Source organism: Wyeomyia smithii, chromosome 1 (genome assembly GCF_029784165.1).
Source record: "Wyeomyia smithii strain HCP4-BCI-WySm-NY-G18 chromosome 1, ASM2978416v1, whole genome shotgun sequence".
Classification (NCBI taxonomy): domain Eukaryota; kingdom Metazoa; phylum Arthropoda; class Insecta; order Diptera; family Culicidae; genus Wyeomyia; species Wyeomyia smithii.
Genome location: NC_073694.1, coordinates 145,777,281 through 145,799,844, shown reverse-complemented (window position 1 = coordinate 145,799,844; position 22,564 = coordinate 145,777,281). Strand labels below are relative to the sequence as shown.

Below are 22,564 nucleotides of genomic sequence, written 5' to 3'. Positions count from 1 at the left end.
TCACTTGCCCTGTGGTGCAAGGCTGAACGCCAACGCGAGCGATCGGGTCAGATTTTTGTCGTACATCAGCCGGCACTTCCTCTAATGGAAAAGTTGGATCATTTTGCTCAGAAGAATATAACTGTCGGTTAAATTACAGAGATGCGATTGCATTATATCCGATATGGAATTGAGCAATTGTTCTTTTGAGGACAAATAAAACACTTAATTTGAAAAGTTAATAGCTTTGGGTACCAGTAGCAGTATTGTAACAGCCTCAGCGGTAGGTGCAGCCGGTACTTCTCTGAGGCCGATGTTATAAGGAAGTAAATGGAAGCGGCACGGCGAAACATTTCGGGTGTGCTTAGATGCGCGTCATTTTTCGTTGTTGATATTATTCCCCACATGAAATGACGCGCTTTCGTACGATAGCGGCGGTATTAGCGGTAGATGCATTTGCTAACACTTACTCCAGTAAATCCGTGTCTAATTTTCAATGTGAAAACACCTTTCTATTGTGTTGGCCGTGCGCATTAGGCCTCTGCCAGGCTAAACGCGAAAAGCGGCGCGAACCGATTCGCCCGGCCGTAGGTTAATGTACAGCCGTAAGTAGAGCTGTCTAAAAGTATTCTACTTCAACCTTGCGGTCGTGGCTTTGCACACAACCCTCCTGTGATTTTTTCGATGCCACAACGTTTAAGCAATAAAGTAAAGAAATTTAAGCCAAATATTTTAATAAATTTTGGAAATATCAATCCCATGGAATAATTGGGTTGAAAACGACCTCAAACGAAGGTCTACGGTTAACAAAATTCAGATTATAACTTTAAATTTTTACATTTGATTTTTACAAAATTAACGTAATGTTCAAAATGTTTTCTAAGTAATTCAACTTATGATGCGAAGCTCAAACTTTTTTTTCACAACTAAAGGTTCATAGATGCAATGCTATGAAAGTAATGAAGCCAAAACATTCGTATCTAAAAACTTTCTTCACTAGTGGAAAATTCTCAATTTACTATGCCAAATTCGTTTGTGAAATTTCATTCAAGTAGCAAATTTTTGATTTAGATTCAGCGTATTTTCCACCAAAACCAGAAACTCACGAAAAAAACTATAGTCATACCTCATTTTGTCACTAACCTTGTCCAACGAAATTGTTTGTTGTGATACAAACAGTATTCCTACCTATCTGGCGAGGACTGCTGAATGTCCTCTCATGCTAAGTTTCATTTTTGATGCTCACCCGTGCGCTTCACGCCATGAGTTGTCTTCGCGCGATCGAACCTTCCAGTGTGGATGTTTCTTGAAGCGTCTAGTCATGGGCTTATCGCAATCAAGTTCATGTCTAGCAATAATTATGTGCTTGTATCAAGCGGGTAAGCAATTAGTACCTGAAACGTGTTATTATTTCGTTCCACGCGACATCAATTGCCACTACGCCTTACTACTGGTTCAACCAGGGAAAGCGCAACTGAATCACGCTAACCGGTCATTTTAAAATGAAATTCGAAAGTCCAGCGTTTTGCTTTGCCGGCGCTGTACGCTTCATCTACAACTGCAGAGATGTTTGTAGCTCTTAATTAGGATAGCAAAAATAAGATTGGTACTCTCAGAGTAGAACCGCTTCCACATTTTAAAACATAAAAATGCAATACCTCTGTTCATTTTCACCGTGTATTGGTTGTTGAAGAATTCAATTATAGTGACTTCTAAAACCTAGTCACTATTCAATATTTTTTGATCTTTATCCTCTTGTAGTCGTTAGATGTTAGTACCCAGAAGAATTCCTAGAAAAAGGCTCAAGCAATTGTTGCGAAAACTCCGGAAGAGCAGAAATAAAAGATTCGCTCGTAAATTGGATGCCTACGTATACGTGCAGCTAAACGAATTACGTCTACTCTGGTGACTGGGGGATGTGTGTCGTGATGATAATTTAATCTTACTTCATACATCCTTTTTTGTGGCAGTGAACGTGGGCGGCATGGTAGGTACATGGTTATGCATCCGTGCTGGTGGGGTCGTCCTTCACCCGGAGCAGGGTCTTTGTTTTCACCCTTCGATAAAACGCGGCTGTCAATCGTAACGAGATGACGTTTTTCATCTCCGAGACGTGAATGTGAACGAACAAACAAGTAAAACAAAGCGTCAATGGACTAGAATGTTGACGAGGCAAGCCCCATCTTAAAAAGGAGTCGGGCGGGCGGCAAAACTCCGCAGCAGATTGATTTGTCACGTTCTAGATGGAAGGCAGTTTTATTCGTGCACGAGAACACCCGTGTCGGTATTCGAAGGATCCGTGCTGTCAAACGATACCTGTTTTCGTATGACTTCTAAGATTTTACAATTTGCATAGAATTCCTTATCGACCATCTCCAATCGATACCATGAGATAAGTGCTTGAAATATTATAATCAGTCAGCGATCATTTCAATTATAAGACAAATGATATAAGTATAAATTTTTAATTTTTATTTTATAATTTAACTGTATCAACCTGAAATATTAAAGTCTCTCATTATCAAGCAATACAATCAAAATAATCATTCGCTTGGGGCAACAAGTCACATTTGTCTGGTTTATTGCCCCCCTCAGATCCACTGTTAACAAATGATCATACACCAGATCTATTTTTCATCGAGACAACAATTATCCAACAATTAATTTGTCAATCTTGTCCCGCGCTGCACGGTCTTACTTGGCAATGCAGAGACTATAAATCCTCTTCCCAGTTAATTGATGATGAACTTTTTTAATTAAAGTTCGAACTCGTCGTGTTTCTCGTTTCCCGGTCAGTATACAGGGACAATTCGAGCATTTTCTCGCGAAATCAAGCGACGCGAGACGGCTGAGTGCCCGATGAGTTCGGCTGGTGTGCCCGGAGTAAAACATTTAGCAGATGTCAGTACAGCAAAAACCAGAACAGCGGCACTACTCAAGATGGAATGAGACTGTAAAAATTGAATTACATAATTACGCTTTTGCTCCCTCTAGTTTTTCACTTTGGATTTAATCTTTTTCTCATTTGTGACCCTGCCCGTTGCGAGCAAATAGCCAGGGGCACCTCGTACAGAACATAGCAATTATCTGGCAGAACACCAGCCAAACAAGCATCAGTCCAGCACAGATGTAGCACATTGTCATCGTGTTTATGTTATCTGTTCAATTTTCTTTTCATTTTCCACCCTTCGCCCGGTTGGGCTACGCGAATGGTGCTGTTATGTGCTATTTTGTTTCCTCAGTTGAAAGCTTACTTAATTCGGATTATGACATTGCACTATCGGGTGAGCTTCTCGAAATAAATATCACCCCATGGGGCGGCTTACTTTCCAGTTGCAAGTTATCTGTCGGTTTGTAAATAGTGCTACTAATACGTTGATTGACTGAGTTAACCACGATGTTTCGGTTTTGCTTCCTTGTGATGGCTGCTATCGCTGAAGTTGTCGTCCTGGCGGACGTAACGCCCCGCCGGGATGCTGAGGTACGTTGGAAAAGTGCTAAGTCGTGGAATTAAAAAAACGAATGAAGTGCAATGAGGATAGGAACAAATTTGAAAAATGTAATTTTGCAGCTCATTCGTTACTTTTTCCAACTAAAATTATTTAGAAAGTTATCGAATGTAATTGTTAGGTCGAAAAATACAAGACCGTTGAAGCTTTGGTATGCCCGTGATTGTACAGTCCATATAACGTACATGGATGAACTGTCATTTAAGAAATTTCGAGCAGTTTTTTTTTCTCCATTTAAAATTGAAAGATAACGATAAGCAGTTTATAAAAATTACGTTTTACTTAGAAAACGCAGCTTTTTGAAATGATATATAAAAACTGGTATAGCTTTAGGACCCAATTCTCACTCTTATGGGCAATTTTTTGATCTACCAGTATTGTGGATCAATGCTCCTGTTATTAAAAGCTAGGTGTACATTTTTTTTGGTTCAAAGACAGAGACATTATTTTAAAGAGTGATTCCAATAGACGGGGAAGTGTCGAAAGCAACATCTAAAGTAAGGCTAGGATATCATACAAACATTGAATCAATTTCGATAATACATTACTTTAATATTTTGCTCTGGTTCTTTTCAAAGGTTCTGATTTTTTGATACTTTGAAAATTCACATGCTTTGACAATAGGGGTCATACAATCAATCCATCAATAAGAGCACAGCATTCCAAGCTGAAAGGCAAAGGTTCCATTCCCGATACAGTCAGCTGTCTTTTCGGGTTAGAAACTCGTTCGGATACCTTTGAGCATAAGCGTAATTTATAACCGTGGAAATGCTGGATGAACATGAACACTACGTTGCGCAAGCGCTTATAAAGTCATGAAGAAGAATATTCTACAGCCTAAATTTTCATACTGGGTACAGTAATCAAAGTTTAGGAATCACTGTTCTACAGGGTTGATATTGAGATTAAAGCAAGGTTATACCATTATTAGTACCAGTTCCCACACTACTCAAAACCCACTTTCTTAAGTGGAAAACCCGTCTAATTAATTTAATTTACTCTTGATATGATTCGAAATTTGTAAAGTTTTTTTGTGATTCTGATGCAGATTATCTGGATAGCATATTTCCCGATGGAAATTTTCCGCACATCCGTCGAGTTTTCGCATCAATTGAGGTAATCTAACAGGTGGTTCACTAAAGGAAGTGGTCAATCCAAGGTAATTCTACCCTGTAGCTCACATATTCTGACATAATTTAGAGAAATGTTGTTCCGTTCATTAAACTAAAATTTGACTATAAAAAGGTATTGACACAGGGGAAATAAACCTATAGTGGACCCTTTTCCTATAGTGGACCACCTGTCAGATTAACTCAATTTATGCGAAAATTCGAGCGATCTTCAAAAAACTTCCTCTTCGAAAACTTCCATCGGGAAACATCTTATCTTACCAATATGCATCACAAACATTCATAAATTCAGATTTATATTGAGAGGAATTGAGTTTATCTGATGAGTGGTTAAAAATGTAAAGCGGTCTACTATAGGTTAATTCACCCTACGTTAGACATCAATACAAAATATATTATGGGCCACATAATGGGTGGCCCATTATACTGGGAATGCAAATTTTGTGACCAGCATCATGGACCAATGCCTATTAGCGCATGAGAATGGTAAAAATACGAGATTCAGAGCGAACATATTGTAACCCGATGAATACATTCCAATTGTTTGTAGTTCTATTCACTTTGTTGAAAAGAACGATGTTTTCAACGAATTCTTGCCTTATTTTCCCCGACCGACTTTTTGTGACTGCGACAAAAACAACAGCAAATTAGCTAATGGAAGTCTACCAATAGTACTTGAAAAACTCAAGAGTTATGCTCATTAGTATAGGCGTTTCTCACAGAAGGCATGCAAAAAAATGTTGTTTACGTTCACTAAACTTCAGTTTGAGTAATAAATACTACAAGGTATACTGCCCTAGAGGTTGTATGAAATGGTGACGTAGGACTAAATGTATACATTATATGCTGCGATAAACTGTTCATAGGCAACACTACCGTTTTTATTTGATGGTCGTTATTGTAAAACTAACGATGCATGAATACATGAAAATTTTACACTAGTAGTAGTTGCGAAAATTCTCATAACTCTCATCTTCAAGCATCTTTAGCTCTAAAAAGAACCGATTTCATAATCTTCAGCTCGAAATGTGTGCTATAGAGCGCTGATGATCGCACCACCACCGGTAGTATTGAATATTTTGTTGGCCAGGCATAAAATTTGCTCTCCGCTGTGCCCTCCAGTAGCTGTGCCAGCAAAATATCCTGCGGCGTACGATGGTAACTGTTGCTGCCGTATGCAAAATAAATGTGACATGCTCCGCGGTGCCTGGAAGTTGACTCGTATGCAGCTCTCGTTTCTCAATCCCGCGTACCTCTAACAGCTCCATTCGAAATTGTGTGACAAACTAGACTGAAGCTGAATTTTCTACACGCAGTCTTTTGTACCGAGTTCAGCGTAGATTTTTGCCATTAAGGCGTGGCCACACAGCTTAGAGAAAGAGGAACAAACCAAAACACCTTCTATACTACTGAGTGATTTTCATAAGCATGAAAAGAAAGTTTTTGCTTTCCCGATGCGAAAATCACTCTGGTTCTTAGGTTAACTAACTTTCGTTATTAATATTTGACTGATGACGGTGTTCGAGTGGGCACAAAGAAACAATTAAACCGGAAAATCACTCAATTTAGCAGTGAAAATTCTTGAAATGAGGGTTATATCTTGCTGTGTTAAACTATTCTTAGGCAACACTACCGTTTATCTTTGGTGCGCCCTGGTCGTTATTGTAAAAATAAATATTGAGAAATAGATGAAAATTTCACACTAGAAGTAGTTGTGAAAATTCTCATAACTCGCATCTTCAAGCATTTATAGTTCTAAAAAGAACCGATTCCATAATCTTCAGCTCGAAATGTGTGCTATAGAGCGCCGATGATCGCACCACCACCGGTAGTATTGAATATTTTGTTGGCCGCGCATAAAATTTGCTCTCCGCTGTACCCTCCAGCAGCTGTGCCAGCAAAATATCCTGCAGCGTGCGATGGTAACTGTTGCTGCCGTGTGCAAAATAAAGGTAACATGCTCCGCGGTGCCTGAAAGTTGACTCGTATGCAGCTCTCGTTTCTCAATGTCGCGTACCTCTAACAGCTATACTCCACTCGCTGTTGTGTGACAAACTAGACTGAAGCTGAATTTTCTACACGCAGTCTTTTGTACCGAGTTCAGCGTAGATTTTTGCCATTAAGGCGTGGCCACACAGCTTGGAGAAAGAGGAACAAACCAAAACACTTTGTTCAGTCAAAATATGTAGGCAGTGGAAATTATTACGTCCATGTTATTGTTATCTGTGCTCGGGAAGCAAGCCAATAACGAGATAAATATATGGGAAAGCTTGACCTTGGAGCTTTTCACCTTTTTCTACTATTAAGCAGTAAAGCAACAATGTTGAACATTATATCAAAAATTTGTTACACTTTTTATCTATCCACCGACACATAAATGACTAAGATGCATTAAGTCGTTTGCTCGCTATAATCGTTTGAAATCTGACGCAACATTTGCCAGTTTCATTTTCAATTTCACAAAGTGTAATCTAGTATAGATAACAAAGACGTAGTTCTACGTCAAAATTATTGAAATTTGCTAGGAATCAATACAAAATTTAGACTGGCCCAAAATGCTAGCTACCCATAGTATTGGAATGACTGTAGTTGAATATTGTATAAAGGCTGTGGTGTTCATGTAATCACGAATACAATCACCTTACTGTATTATAAAACAAATTTTACTACTTGATTCCTCAATCATACCTACAATTGCATTCTGAAATCACAATTATACCTACAATTGAATTCCTCAATCAGATCATACCCACAATTGAATTGTAAAAATATTTCTTCAAAGGACACAGATTGTCTGCGGCATTTTAAATTTAGTATAGCATAGCATAGCATATTTGATCGCCCGTGTGTTGCCCGCGATTGACCAGAATCAGCTGAAATTGCACAAAGAACCTTCAAAACGGTGCCTAGGAGTAGCAAGCCATTTTCAGTGTACAATTCCTGGTGATCGTTCTTTTCACTGGTTAATAACGTAGCTGGCCACGCCCAATGCAGATCAATAGAGGAAGGGATATCGGGAGTGTTAGTTTAATACTTGTTGCTACTAGAGACCGAGGAATCCTCTGCATCATCCACAAGTATCAAAGGAAGGAATTAGTGTTAGTGGAAAGGAATTGATCTGGATCCATCGAGGTTGATGGTGCGATCTTTCCTACACAAATTCTCGCACGATATTGTTACTTCTCGGTCTCTGGGCAACCGGCCACCAGGAGACGATATAAATAGAACCACGCCACGATCACTGCATCGGCATACAGGAGAATTGAAGTGTCTAGTTATCTTCGGCAACCTACCAATCGTTAGCAGTCTGTATCACACTAAACTTCGCGTTTCATCCCGTGAACTTTTTTAATTTACCTTGAAACGAATGGTTTTCGTAAAACGCAACAACCGCACGCCAAACGCAAACTAAGCAACTACTGGTACCAGTGGAAAATATCACGCCGCGTTGTTTCGTGACATGATGGATAAGCGCTCAAATAACCGATAAAGCGAGTAAAGGGGAAAAAGTATCTGACCAAAGAGCCAATACGAGGCACATCCGAGCATTATACGATGTAAGGTCGATGATACGTGGTCTTTGAACTTCGAAACCGATGTATGAGGATAGTAACACTGAGCGCAGTCAAAATACCGCGCGCAAAGCCTAATGTAAAACGCGGTTACTTATGCACCATTCTTGTCTTAAGTAATAATGCGGTTCGGGGAAGAAAACCGACCAGGGTTACCGGCTAAGGATAATTACCGAAAAAGCGCAGACTTTGTAATTCGCGGAGAATTTTATATAAACTATAATACCTACTGAGTAGAAAAACTGGCAAAGTTGCATGCCTTCAAATCAAAAAAAACTTAGAAAAATGCCAATATGCATATCAAACAAAACAGAGTTCGAAGTTCATTTACAAAATGCCAAAACAATCGCTATCAACATTAAGTCGCATGGTCTCTTGTTATGCCGACCAACGAGATTTTTAAAATTGATTTAAAAAAATACTGTTCAGGTTTTGCAACATTCGTCCAAAAGCTAGTAAAATCATAAAAAAATTCTAACTTTATTTGCAAAATGCCAAACTGATCACAACTGAAATGCGGTTATCATGGACGGCGTGTTGTATGTTTCAAACTTAAGTATTCGAAAAAGTGTATATGTACAAATATTTTTTTTGACCGAACTGAGCAAAGCTTTTTAACAAAATGTTAAACTAATGACAATGTGTGATCAGTGTGGACTCATGTTAGCCCGACTCACACGAATTGAACATAATCATTCAAAACAGTACACTGTTCGTTCAAAAGCTACGAAAACATAAATTGAATTTTAGTTTCAGGTTCATGAATCTTGAAAATAATCCTACTGCGCCCACATGCCGCCGCCGAGCAAATATTTGAAAACACTGCAACACCTCGCATCGACTTCATCACGTTTCGACTTACACACACACGCAAGCAAACTTCAATCAGGGACAACACAAGCAACCATCATCTCTCTTCATACTTCAAACGCAGCCATCACAAATGTATAGAATGCATTAATCACCAATAAGAGCAATATTATGACAAATATATTTTTGGTAATTTTGGTACTTATCTGGCCAATTGGTTGCTCAATACAGTGATTCCCGTAAAAGGAAATCACCGCACTGTCGGGATATAAAATCAAACCTCCTGTCTCTCAAATATGTCATGCGAAGCTCGTTTATACTAACGTGTGCTAACGTGTCAAAGCAAAGACAAAAATCACACATACCACTATGGCTGGTGGCATAGTCTCACACAATTTCGTTTATTTACTTTCTCATTATTGCACAATTATTAAACTCTCTAATTTAACTCCAATTAGTAAAACACTGTTCAAAAAGGGCTATTATAACACAACACTCTCTCATTTTTTCCCTCGCACCGCTCAAGTAAAGCACGCATATATTTTCACAACACAAATATCTCGCCATTTTCTTCAACACCGCCAAGATCATTCACGAGTAAACAACACCTTTTTGGCCAATTTGCACTTTGATTGATAAATTATTCACAATTTTTCAAGCTTCACCAACGACGTTCTTGACAAAGCGATTTGTTGATGAGAAATTTTTTAATATTTATCAGAGAAAACCATTAATAAATCTAAAAAACGGATTTTCACGCGCTACAACTTTGGATCGTGTTGCCAGATCTCTTCATTGTCTGCGGCATTTTAAATTTGTTCAAAAAGATCTATATCTTCTGAAACATTTATTCATGAGCAGAATGAGTAGTTTTCGTTGTGTTATATAACTCGTCCGAGTCGGGATTGATATATATATATATCTATATATATATATATATATATATATATATATATATATATATATATATATATATATATATATATATATATATATATATATATATATATATATATATATATATATATATATATATATATATATATATATATATATATATATATATATATATATATATATATATATATATATATATATATATTTAGCGGTGGTCCCGGGGAGTATTATGGGCTGGAGACTGGAGGGGTTTTAGTGGGTCCGGTCACTGATTCAAACCAACCCCACACTCCACACTATTATATATATATATATATATATATATATATATATATATATATATATATATATATATATATATATATATATATATATAATATAACGAAAATAGAGTTTACCGTCGGAAGAAACGCGAGCACGAGGAGCAGGTGCTCGCCAGCGCAGAGGACAACTTCGCTAGAAACGACGTGCGGTGCTTCTATGGAACAGTAAACAGAGTAAGAAGCAGGAATTTCGAGACATCAGTCGCGTTCGTAACGTTAGATGGACTGAAGCAGGAGGATGTGCTCTCCATCTTTCTGTTTAACATCGCCCTTGAAGGTGCAGTACGAAGAGCAACCGTGCCGTAGTATCGACCGCAGAGCCGTGGAGAAAAACTTCAGGCCTTTTAAGAGGGAAGCGGTGAGGGTGGGGCCCAACATTAACTCTACCAAAACAAAGTACATGGTAGCTTGCAGGGAGCGTGGGAGTTCCCGTGGTGTTGGTGCTGAGGTGGAGATAGATGGGGAACGACTTAAAGTGGTTGATGAATTCGTTTATCTTGGTACGCTTGTGACAACGATATGAGCCGTGAAGTGAAACGACGAGTTGCCGCTGCAAACAGGCCCTTCTACGGACTACGTAACCAGTTAAGGTCCCGTAGTTTGCAAACCCGCACAAAACTAGCGCTGTATAGGACGCTGATACCCCTGGTGACCCTTTACGGACATGAAGCATGGACGCTGAAGGAAGCTGATCGACGAGTGTTCGGAATTTTTGAGCGTCAAGCTTTGCCATTGATACTTGGCGGTAAATTGGACGATGGAGTGTGACGCAGACGCATGAATCATGAGTTGTAGCAGGTATACGAACATGCTGATATGGTGAAGATAATTTAGCGGAGCAGGCTTCAGTGGGCTGGGTATGTAGCCAGAATGCCTGACGAGAGAGCCGCCAAAACTATCTTCAGTAGAGAACCAGGAAGCGACTGTCGACTCTATGGTAGGCCTCGCATGCAGTGAATGTGCGCGGTGGAAGAAGATGCTCGATCTGCTGGTATACGAGGAGACAGGAAAACGACCGCCCAAGGCAGAAGAAACTGAACATCTCTAATTCGTTCGGCCCTAGACTGGTGAACGGTCCGTTAGCCAAAAGAGTAAAGTAAGTAAGAGATCAAATTTAAAATGCCGCAGAGAATCTGAATCCTTTGAAGAAATATGTTCAGAATTGAATTGTAGGTATGTGCTGATCTCCTCAATCAAGTAGTAAAATTCGTTTTATAATACTGTAAGGCGATCGTATTCGAGGTCATATAAAACAAAACGGCCTTTAAAAATATTCGGCTACGGCCATCCCAGTATTATTGGTTCCCCAGCATTTTGAGCCAGTCTATACTTTGTATTGGTTTCTAATGTATTCCAATATCTTTTAATAGACAAATTGAAGCTTAGTGAACGTAAACAAAGTGAATGAACTACAAATAATTGAAATGTATTCATCGAACTACGAAATGTTAGCTCTGAATTCCGTATTTTTACCATTCTGATGCGCTATTGATCTATAATGCTGGACACAAAATTTGCATTCCCAGTATTATGGGCCACCCAGTATTTGGCCCCTAATATATTTTGTATTGATTTCTAACGTGGGGAAAATTAACTAGGGTATAATTATTCCGGATGGACCACTGCCTTTAGTGGACCACCCGTTAAATTAACTCAATTTTCTCTTGATATGGATAGGAATTTTTGAAAGTGTTTCGTAATTCTATTGCAGATTAGCTGGCTAAGATGTTTTTCGATTGAAGTTTGCTGAAAATGTCTTGAGTTTTTGCAAAAATGAAGTTAATCTGGCAGGTGGTCCAGCCACGGTAGTTTTACCCTGGACCGCTTTACATTATTAACCTATAGTGGACCATTCGTCAGACAAACTCAATTTCTCTCAATATAAATATGAATTTATTAATGTTTTTGATGCAGTTTGGTAGGATAAGATGTTTCCCGATGGATGTGTTTTGAAGATCGCTCGAATTTTCGCATAAATTGAGTTGATCTAACGGGTGGTTCACTATAGGAAAAGGGTCCACTATAGGTTAATTTTCCCTATGTCAATAACTTTTGATAGAGCGGGGGCCTAGTGTGGTTGGTAACGTCTCCGCCAACCACGCTCGACGCCTGGGTTCGAATCCCACCGCCGACATAGGTGTCGATGGTTGTGAGGTGGCGTGATCCACTCACAACCAACCCAACTGGTCTAGATTCAATCCTAGCCGACACCGGGAGATTTTCTGAGGCGAAAAAATCTTTGGGATCACGCCTTCCATCGCATGAGGAAGTAAAGCCGTTGGCGCCGGTCCGTTAATAAACGGGTCGTGAGTTAGGGTCCTGGGTGTGGAGTCGCCTCCCTGGGCGTCGGTGATTGGCCACAACAGTGGCGGAACTCTAGACCGACGGAAAATAAGCGAGAATAAAAAAAAAATAACTTTTGATGGTCGAATTTAAGTTTAGTGAACGTGAACAACATTTCTCTACATCATGCCAGAATATGTGAGCTACGGGGGATAGAACTACCTTGGATGGAGCACTTTCTTTAGTGATTCACCTGTTAGATTATTTCAATTGATGCGAAAATTCGAGGGTTGTGCGGAAAATTTCCATCGGGAAACATGTTATCAAGCTAATCTACATCAGAATCACGAGAGAAAACTTTACAAATTTCGAATTATTTCAAGAGTAAATTGAATCAATTGGCCATTTAAGGAAGGTATCCATTTAAGGCAGTTCTACCCTATATCGGCATTTTGAGCAGTGTAGGAACTAGGACTAAAATGGTATAACCTTGCTTCAATCTTAATATCAACCCTGTAGAACAGTGTTTCCTAAACTTTGATTACTGTACCCAGTTGGGAAATTTAGGCTGTAGAACATTCTTCTTCTGGACTTTCATGGAAAATGTCGGGAAACGATAGTGGTCCTTCTGGGCAGTCAAATATATATTATGGTGGGGAAAATTGATAGATTTTCCAGAACAAAGTATTTTTGGTTCTTTTTGGGGTTATAAACAACCTTAAACTTACCTGAGGTCGATTGGTTTTGTCTCCGCTTGGCGCATTGCATTTCAAATTTGTATGGAAATTCAAATGGGAAAACCTCCTTTTTTGCATTCACCTTTCTAGAGAGCTAAATAATGCTCTTATAATGCACTACATTATGTTAAAGTATAGTATTTCAGATGCCTAACAACTTTGCAGAAGACACTGAAGAGCTAGAATGTCCCTAAGAAGAGCTATAGCTGTTCAAAGTTGAGTATGTCGATTTAAATGCAGAAAATCTTGTTTTCTGCCAACATTACCAATGTACCGGCGTCAGTAGGATTCCCATCAGAAGTAACCTGTTGTAACGAGTTTATACACTCAGCTTAACCAAGCAAACAAATTCAGGTCAATATTCTAGGCGTAAATAGAATCTACAACGTGTTTCATAGGTTACTTCTGATGGAAATCTGACTGACGGCGGTACACTGGCAGTTTTGGCAGAAAAAATGATTTGCAACATAAATTTCGACATACTCAACTTTGAACAGCTCTAGTAATTTTTCGGGACACCCTAGCTCTTTAGTGTCTTCGGCCAAGTTGTTAGGCATCAAAAAACCTACCAGTTATCGTCATGAAACCTATGGTTTGAGCCATTTTTAGCTCTTTAGAATAGAAAATGCAAAAAAGTTGGTTTTTCCATACAAATGTCCATATAAATTTAAAATGCAATGCGCCAAGCGGAGACAAAACCAATCGACTTCCAATAAATTCAGGATTGTTTGGGGCCTCAAATAGAACAAAAAAAATTGGTTTTGCCTTTCTGCTATCAAGTTTCTTTTTTTCCATATAACGATTCCCCCCCCTAATATATATAAAAGAAAAAAAAAAGAACCAAAAATACTTTGTTCTGGAAAATCTATCAATTTTCCCCACCATAATATATATTTGACTGCCCAGAAGGACCACTATCGTTTCCCGACATTTTCCATGAAAGTCCAGAAGAAGAATGTTCTACAGCCTAAATTTCCCAACTGGGTACAGTAATCAAAGTTTAGGAAACACTGTTATACAGGGTTGATATTAAGATTGAAGCAAGGTTATACCATTTTAGTCCTAGTTCCTACACTGCTCAAAATGCCGATATAGGGTAGAACTGCCTTAAATGGATACCTTCCTTAAATGGCCAATTGATTCAATTTACTCTTGAAATAATTCGAAATTTGTAAAGTTTTCTCTCGTGATTCTGATGTAGATTAGCTTGATAACATGTTTCCCGATGGAAATTTTCCGCACAACCCTCGAATTTTCGCATCAATTGAAATAATCTAACAGGTGAATCACTAAAGAAAGTGCTCCATCCAAGGTAGTTCTATCCCCCGTAGCTCACATATTCTGGCATGATATAGAGAAATGTTGTTCACGTTCACTAAACTTAAATTCGACCATCAAAAGTTATTTTTTTTTTATTCTCGCTTATTTTCCGTCGGTCTAGAGCTCCGCCACTGTTGTGGCCAATCACCGACGCCCAGGGAGGCGACTCCACACCCAGGACCCTAACTCACGACCCGTTTATTAACGGACCGGCGCCAACGGCTTTACTTCCTCATGCGATGGAAGGCGTGATCCCAAAGATTTTTTCGCCTCAGAAAATCTCCCGGTGTCGGCTAGGATTGAATCTAGACCAGTTGGGTTGGTTGTGAGTGGATCACGCCACCTCACAACCATCGACACCTATGTCGGCGGTGGGATTCGAACCCAGGCGTCGAGCGTGGTTGGCGGAGACGTTACCAACCACACTAGGCCCCCGCTCTATCAAAAGTTATTGACATAGGGAAAATTAACCTATAGTGGACCCTTTTCCTATAGTGAACCACCCGTTAGATCAACTCAATTTATGCGAAAATTCGAGCGATCTTCAAAACACATCCATCGGGAAACATCTTATCCTACCAAACTGCATCAAAAACATTAATAAATTCATATTTATATTGAGAGAAATTGAGTTTGTCTGACGAATGGTCCACTATAGGTTAATAATGTAAAGCGGTCCAGGGTAAAACTACCGTGGCTGGACCACCTGCCAGATTAACTTCATTTTTGCAAAAACTCAAGACAAAATTCCTATCCATATCAAGAGAAAATTGAGTTAATTTAACGGGTGGTCCACTAAAGGCAGTGGTCCATCCGGAATAATTATACCCTAGTTAATTTTCCCCACGTTAGAAATCAATACAAAATATATTAGGGGCCAAATACTGGGTGGCCCATAATACTGGGAATGCAAATTTTGTGTCCAGCATTATAGATCAATAGCGCATCAGAATGGTAAAAATACGGAATTCAGAGCTAACATTTCGTAGTTCGATGAATACATTTCAATTATTTGTAGTTCATTCACTTTGTTTACGTTCACTAAGCTTCAATTTGTCTATTAAAAGATATTGGAATACATTAGAAACCAATACAAAGTATAGACTGGCTCAAAATGCTGGGGAACCAATAATACTGGGATGGCCGTAGCCGAATATTTTTAAAGGCCGTTTTGTTTTATATGACCTCGAATACGATCGCCTTACAGTATTATAAAACGAATTTTACTACTTGATTGAGGAGATCAGCACATACCTACAATTCAATTCTAAACATATTTCTTCAAAGGATTCAGATTCTCTGCGGCATTTTAAATTTGATCTCTTACTTACTTTACTCTTTTGGCTAACGGACCGTTCACCAGTCTAGGGCCGAACGAATTAGAGATGTTCAGTTTCTTCTGCCTTGGGCGGTCGTTTTCCTGTCTCCTCGTATACCAGCAGATCGAGCATCTTCTTCCACCGCGCACATTCACTGCATGCGAGGCCTACCATAGAGTCGACAGTCGCTTCCTGGTTCTCTACTGAAGATAGTTTTGGCGGCTCTCTCGTCAGGCATTCTGGCTACATACCCAGCCCACTGAAGCCTGCTCCGCTAAATTATCTTCACCATATCAGCATGTTCGTATACCTGCTACAACTCATGATTCATGCGTCTGCGTCACACTCCATCGTCCAATTTACCGCCAAGTATCAATGGCAGAGCTTTACGCTCAAAAATTCCGAGCACTCGTCGATCAGCTTCCTTCAGCGTCCATGCTTCATGTCCGTAAAGGGTCACCGGGGGTATCAGCGTCCTATACAGCGCTAGTTTTGTGCGGGTTTGCAAACTACGGGACCTTAACTGGTTACGTAGTCCGTAGAAGGGCCTGTTTGCAGCGGCAACTCGTCGTTTCACTTCACGGCTCATATCGTTGTCACAAGCGTACCAAGATAAACGAATTCATCAACCACTTTAAATCGTTCCCCATCTATCTCCACCTCAGCACCAACACCACGGGAACTCCCACGCTCCCTGCAAGCTACCATGTACTTTGTTTTGGTAGAGTTAATGTTGGGCCCCACCCTCACCGCTTCCCTCTTAAAAGGCCTGAAGTTTTTCTCCACGGCTCTGCGGTCGATACTACGGCACGGTTGCTCTTCGTACTGCACCTTCAAGGGCGATGTTAAACAGAAAGATGGAGAGCACATCCTCCTGCTTCAGTCCATCTAACGTTACGAACGCGACTGATGTCTCGAAATTCCTGCTTCTTACTCTGTTTACTGTTCTATAGAAGCGCCGCACGTCGTTTCTAGCGAAGTTGTCCTCTGCGCTGGCGAGCACCTGCTCCTCGTGCTCGCGTTTCTTCCGACGGTAAACTCTATTTTCGGCAGCCCTTGTCTCCTTTATCTCTCTTTGTTCTGACGTGTAGCCACAGTGAGCATGCGGCTCCTGACACGGTTCTTCTCATCCGTTGCTCTCTGATACTCAGAATCAAACCAGCTGTTGCGTTGCTTCGATGTGTCGTACCTACCAGCTCTTTCGCAGTCGTTTCAATGGCACTGTAAATTTTACTTCACAGCCCAGTTATGTCTGCCACTCGTTCCTCCTGCTGTTCTGAGATCCGTTGATCCAGCTCTGTGGCGTACTCTTCCGCCATGCCATTGAGTTCCAACCGCTGTATGTTAAAACGCATCGTCCTCTCTGTGCGAGATTTCAGCACGTTCGACAACCGTGCGCGGATCTAACAAACGACGAGATAATTGTCAGAGTCAATGTTTGGTCCCCGAAAAGAACTAACAAATAGCTTTTCTATTTGGATGCTTCCAGATGTGTTTCCGAATACTTGAACGTGGAAAATAGGAGCTACATATGGCCATTCCTATGGCCACGGCAATGTTTATCAGCCTCAGGCCGTTTTCACTGGTTGATGAGTGGAAGCTATGCCTACCAATGATCGGACAGAAGAACTCCTCCCTCCCAACCTGCGAGTTTGCATCTCCAAAGACGACCTTCGCGTCGTGTTTTGGGCACTCGTTTCGGTCCAGCTTTTCGTAAAACTAATCTTTGACTACATCAGATTTGTCGTTTGTCGGTGCATATGTAGGTGTTGATTTAACGCATATACGGTCATCTATGGGCATCCACCGGATGACCCTTGTTTTCTAATTTCCCAACACTACGAAACGACTGTCGTACTTGAATGAAGTGCGTGCAATAGGGTGTACTGCACGGAATTCTCTTTCTCCGGAGTTTGGCCAGCAAACCTCCTGAATCGCTGCGGTTTCGACTCCCTGCCGCTGTATTTCTCAAGCAAGCAAACCAGCTCGCGCCGGTTCAATTATAGATCTGACGTTACGACTACCTAATTTTCAATTATTTACCGTTTTCTGTTTCCGTGTTCGTAGCGTAGGTTTTTGCCGATTGTTCCGTTCCGTATTTCTAATTTCGTTATTCCCTTACCAGTTACCTTACCAAGGTCGCGAAACCTACATCCTGCTGATGGGCCTGCCATCTTGAGTTTAGAATTTCCTGATTCAGCCGCCCGCTCCGAGTCAGACGCGGTTATACGCCCCCCTGACATGGGGATACAGCCTCGTACGACCCCCCCCTTCCCAGTTAGCATGCGACGCATTCCACCGGAGGTTGATTTTCCGATTTCCGTTACGGTTACTCGTATCCCGGTCGGCTCCTTGTGGAGGTTGGGATAGGAGTTGCTGGACAGTGGTGGGTGACCACATTTGGGTCTCAAGTTACACGTATCCAGTTTTTGCCAACCAGAAGAGTTATGCCTCGCTAATTGCTACAGTCGAGGTGATCGCCTTTTTCATAGCTCAAACATATGAGACTTTTCACCCGGTCTGAGGGCAATCCTTCAACACACCACACTTCGATTAATGTCAGGATACAACTGTTCACCCCCGACTTCGAAGAGTTCGGCGGGAACGCCATTCACCTCAGCTGCCTTTCAGTTCTTCACCTCGTCCTTGGATGGAAGATCCACAGCTTGTCTAATATTCTCAATAATGATTCAGCTCTCTTCAACGCCTCTGTTTCCAAAACCGTTCAACAGTACGCTATATTGTTGTATTCAATGCCTGGCCACCTCAAATTATCGGCATTCAGACTCTCCTCCCTGTCGGGCTGACATGTTTCGGTCATTATCTTCCTATCTTCTACAACTGCATCATACCTGAAAAAATCAATGCTGACGTTTCAGCCGGAGATGGAGTATTTTCTCAGCAGCTCTAGTTGCCCAATATCTCCATCTACTCTAACGTATCACCACCGTAGCCAATATATGAACTCTGGTGCGGTTCTTCTCTTCCTTCGCTCACTGACACTCTGTGTCAAACTACTCATGGAACAAGACTGTCGCAGTTGTACCCAACACTTCTCACGCTGTGGTGCTAATCGTACGTCTCTACTCTTTGTTCAGGTCCGCTCTAACTCACTCATCGATCCGCTCATCAACTCTCTGCGAGTACTCTGCAGCTACTGTATCAGTAAATAATCGCCTAATTTTCAACCGTATCTCCCTCGTTATCCTGAATTTCAGTACGTTGAACAACCGGGCGTGGATTTTGAATACTAAGAGATAGTGGTTACAATCAATGTTTGGTCCTCTGAACGACATTGCAGCCCCAGATATAATTGATAAAACATCAACAATATCGCACGCTTAGCCTGGGGGCTAATACGGTCTCGATCGACTAGATTAGTTGAGAGAATTCGTTATCGATATTGCTTTTGGCACATTTTGCATGTGTAGGATAAGTACAACGATACACCGTGCCCCAGTGCTGAGTCGAGAAAATTTCCAACTCGAAAAGATTCTCGATTCGATCGGCAATCGGACCTGATATCATAACCGTGTGGCATGCTTGTCTTTTCTATTCAGAAAACCTCTAGAATGCGGGAGAACATCTTGCACTGCGAAAACAACTGCTCTCACACTAAAGAGAAAATCAACGCACATGCTAGAAGAGAACGACAGACGATTCTTATCTGGTGAACTTCCTGCACCGCGGTGAAATGTGAAATCTCTCTCTTGCGAGACAATGAACTATGGTGTACTTTCTCACACGTATAGACATTACGCACAATAATTACACAGCAGAGCTATCAGCGGGGCGTTTTGCAGTTTGTTTGTTGAGCATGGCAGAAGGGGAAAAGAGATTGAGAGAAAAAAAATAGACTGCGACGCTCGTGCCGGTCGAGTTTACTCTGGTCGAATTCGATTTCGCGGTGTAGCTACACGAGGACTACACTTTTGCCCGGTAGGTTTTTTTTTCACTTTCTAGAATACTCACCAGTGAACTCTGCGGTGTACTTCTCCGTTCTTTCTGTAGAGTGATTCACCCCTCTTGTTTCGATCTTACACTGGGGTCGCTTTTTACGCGGTTGGTTGTGCCGCATTTAAAAGATTAGATTAGACATATTCATATCAAACTTATTTAATACCGCATACAAACAATGTTCCGCATCGAATAAAAATAATCCGCGTTATTGTAAAAATATCAGGTTCCAAAAAAACGCATAAAAACAACCCGCGTAAAAAGCGACCCCAGTGTATGAGGGATGAGCTGGAATTGTGTTTGTCTCTCTGTAAGTTGGTTGGGACGGTTGAGACACTTTGGAGTGGAGAAAAAAGCAGTGTGGTGAAAGCATTTGCTACACGCAGGCACATACTGAAAGGGAAGTGCGCGGTAAATTTTTTCTCCTCTCTTTCCACATACATAGAATGTCAAGCATGCCGTGTGGGAGAGCTAGCCGACTGACATCGCTAACCACAGAGCCAAGGGGTCACATCGTATTTCATTATTCAGCCGCCCGATCTTGACCAGATGCTGTAGTACGCCGCTCCTACCATGGCAACAACAGCTCCCTTCCCAGTCAGCAACATTGGTCGTTTCCACTGAGGGTTGGCACCCGTTCTACACTACACCGTGTGGAGATTAGGACGAGAGCTCAAGTATATACTTCGGTAATCTACCATTTTCTTCAAAACCACGCCCCCCCCCTCCCCTCTCTATCAGTTTAAATAACCAAGTGGTTAATGAACAACCCCTTATGTACTACGTTTTTGGTGACTTCCTTGAATCTGCTAGGTATTTGTCATTTGATTTCCAGCTGTTCGTAAAAGACTCTTCTACAATCGCATTAACTAACAATAAATTCAACAATTATGAATCTTAGTGTTTTTTTAGTTTAAATTTAGTGAAACTAGTAGAGTCTCGAAAAAGTCTCGTGGATGGGGATGAAAACGCATAGCATAATTGGATACATATTGTTACGAATCAATTTGGCACAAATCAGATATCGACTTCCTGTAAAGTACACCAACAAATAAATAAACTTCCTTCTACGTCGCCGCATTATGTTTGCGACATTACAAACGTATAAAAATAACTTCCAAATAAGCCACAGAGACAAACTTCACTAAATGTTTCATGAGTTTTCAGACCATACTAACCAACTGTGTGACTACATTCTATATTTTCACAACAAACAGTACCCTCCTCCAGAGTTGCTAGAAGCGATGAAACCAATTCATGACATTTGCGTGGGAAAAACTGGAGTTACAGACGGTAAGTTTTGTTTTGTTTTATTAATCGTCTCTCAAATTTCCATATTCGTTCCAAACTCTCCTACTCTTCCGCTCTCGATCCGCGAATAAGTATATCGTGCAAACCATTTCAACAGCCCCCCATCGTCGCTCCCTGGCAAACACAGAATAGGACGTTCATCGGAAAGCGACAATAAATTACAAATAATAATTCACGCTTTCCGCAGAGGCCATCAAGGAGTTTAGCGACGGTCAGATCCACGAGGACGAGAAGCTCAAGTGTTACATGAATTGCTTGTTCCATGAGGCCAGAGTTGTCGATGACAATGGCAATGTGCATCTGGAGAAGCTACACGAATCGCTGCCGAACTCGATGCACGACATCGCGCTGCACATGGGAAAACGGTGCCTCTATCCGGAAGGGGAGAATCTGTGCGAGAAGGCATTCTGGCTGCACAAGTGCTGGAAGCAGGCCGATCCAAAGGTAATAAATTATCATTATTTAATCGCTCTTGTGCTGCTACTCTACTTTTTGAAATTTTCTTGGGAAAGTTGTTCCCCCTTTTGGTAGGAAAATTGGAGTAATTCTTCAGCGAAAATAAGTTTGAATTGAAGAAGTTGAACGCCGTAATTACTTTCGAACGCTAAGGAATCATCTTTGTTTTCTTTTTCCTTTCAGCACTATTTCCTTGTTTAAACTGTGGAACTGCGGCGAAAACTAAGATAATTCTCTTCAACTGTTTCGCTGATACTTTAACGTTTTTTTCTGGACATAGTATTCCAGTAAAAGGAAAACGTTCTAATTTTGAGAATCAGCTGACAGGATAATGAAGAGCAATTTGCTTAGTTCCAGTCTTAGGTAGAGCTTAATTTTAAGGAACAGCACTTAGATTGTGTGACTAACCAACTTTTGAAATTGTTTACTAACCCAGAATCAAGGAAAAGAAATAAACAAATCTTCCAAACAAAAGTGTTAAATTCAAATTAATTTACTTTCCGTAAAGTGACTGTGTTGTTTTGCGTGTGAAGTGCCAAATTGGCAATAGCTTCACAGCAGTGTTCTACGATCTTAAATTTTTTTTCAATGATGATTCAAAGGTTGTGATAGCTTTTTGTCAATATAAGATTAGAAAAATCGAGGAAGTTGAACTAAAAGAAAACCGACTATATTTCCATGTTTATCTTCACAAGGGAAGTTGTATCGAGGATCTCCGATCGGCATGATACTTTCAGAATTAGTTTATCTATATAATAGAACAATGTTTTGCATAATCTCCGAATTTTTGAAAAGGGGTAAGTGGGGTAAAAAGCCCGTCGCCAGAATTATCATCGTCTAACAACCGATCGAGCTAATTAGTAATTACACTTAATGCATTTCCTAAAAATGCCTCTTCATCCTGTTGCACTTCTATATGCAAATAAATAACGTTACAAGAATTAATGTTTGAAGATTGGTC

General features: G+C 40.6%; 1 protein-coding gene across 1 annotated transcript; it reads left to right on the top strand.

The window, feature by feature from the left end:
- The first annotated feature begins 3,315 nt into the window (after window positions 1-3,315).
- LOC129718235 (general odorant-binding protein 83a-like) lies at window positions 3,316-22,077 on the top strand. Its single transcript, XM_055668806.1, has 4 exons — window positions 3,316-3,460; window positions 21,054-21,129; window positions 21,335-21,591; window positions 21,787-22,077. Exons 1-4 carry the CDS (start codon window positions 3,377-3,379, stop codon window positions 21,802-21,804), a joined length of 435 nt encoding a protein of 144 aa, XP_055524781.1. The 5' UTR covers window positions 3,316-3,376; the 3' UTR covers window positions 21,805-22,077.
- The last annotated feature ends 487 nt before the right edge of the window (window positions 22,078-22,564 follow it).

Excerpts from the sequence above, each read along its gene's own strand:
- LOC129718235 (XM_055668806.1), top strand. The coding sequence starts at position 3,377 with ATGTTTCGGTTTTGCTTCCTTGTGATGGCTGCTATCGCTGAAGTTGTC. Across the intron at positions 3,461-21,053 it reads CGCCCCGCCGGGATGCTGAG|TACCCTCCTCCAGAGTTGCT; the intron begins GTACGTTGGAAA and ends CACAACAAACAG. Across the intron at positions 21,130-21,334 it reads AAAAACTGGAGTTACAGACG|AGGCCATCAAGGAGTTTAGC; the intron begins GTAAGTTTTGTT and ends CGCTTTCCGCAG.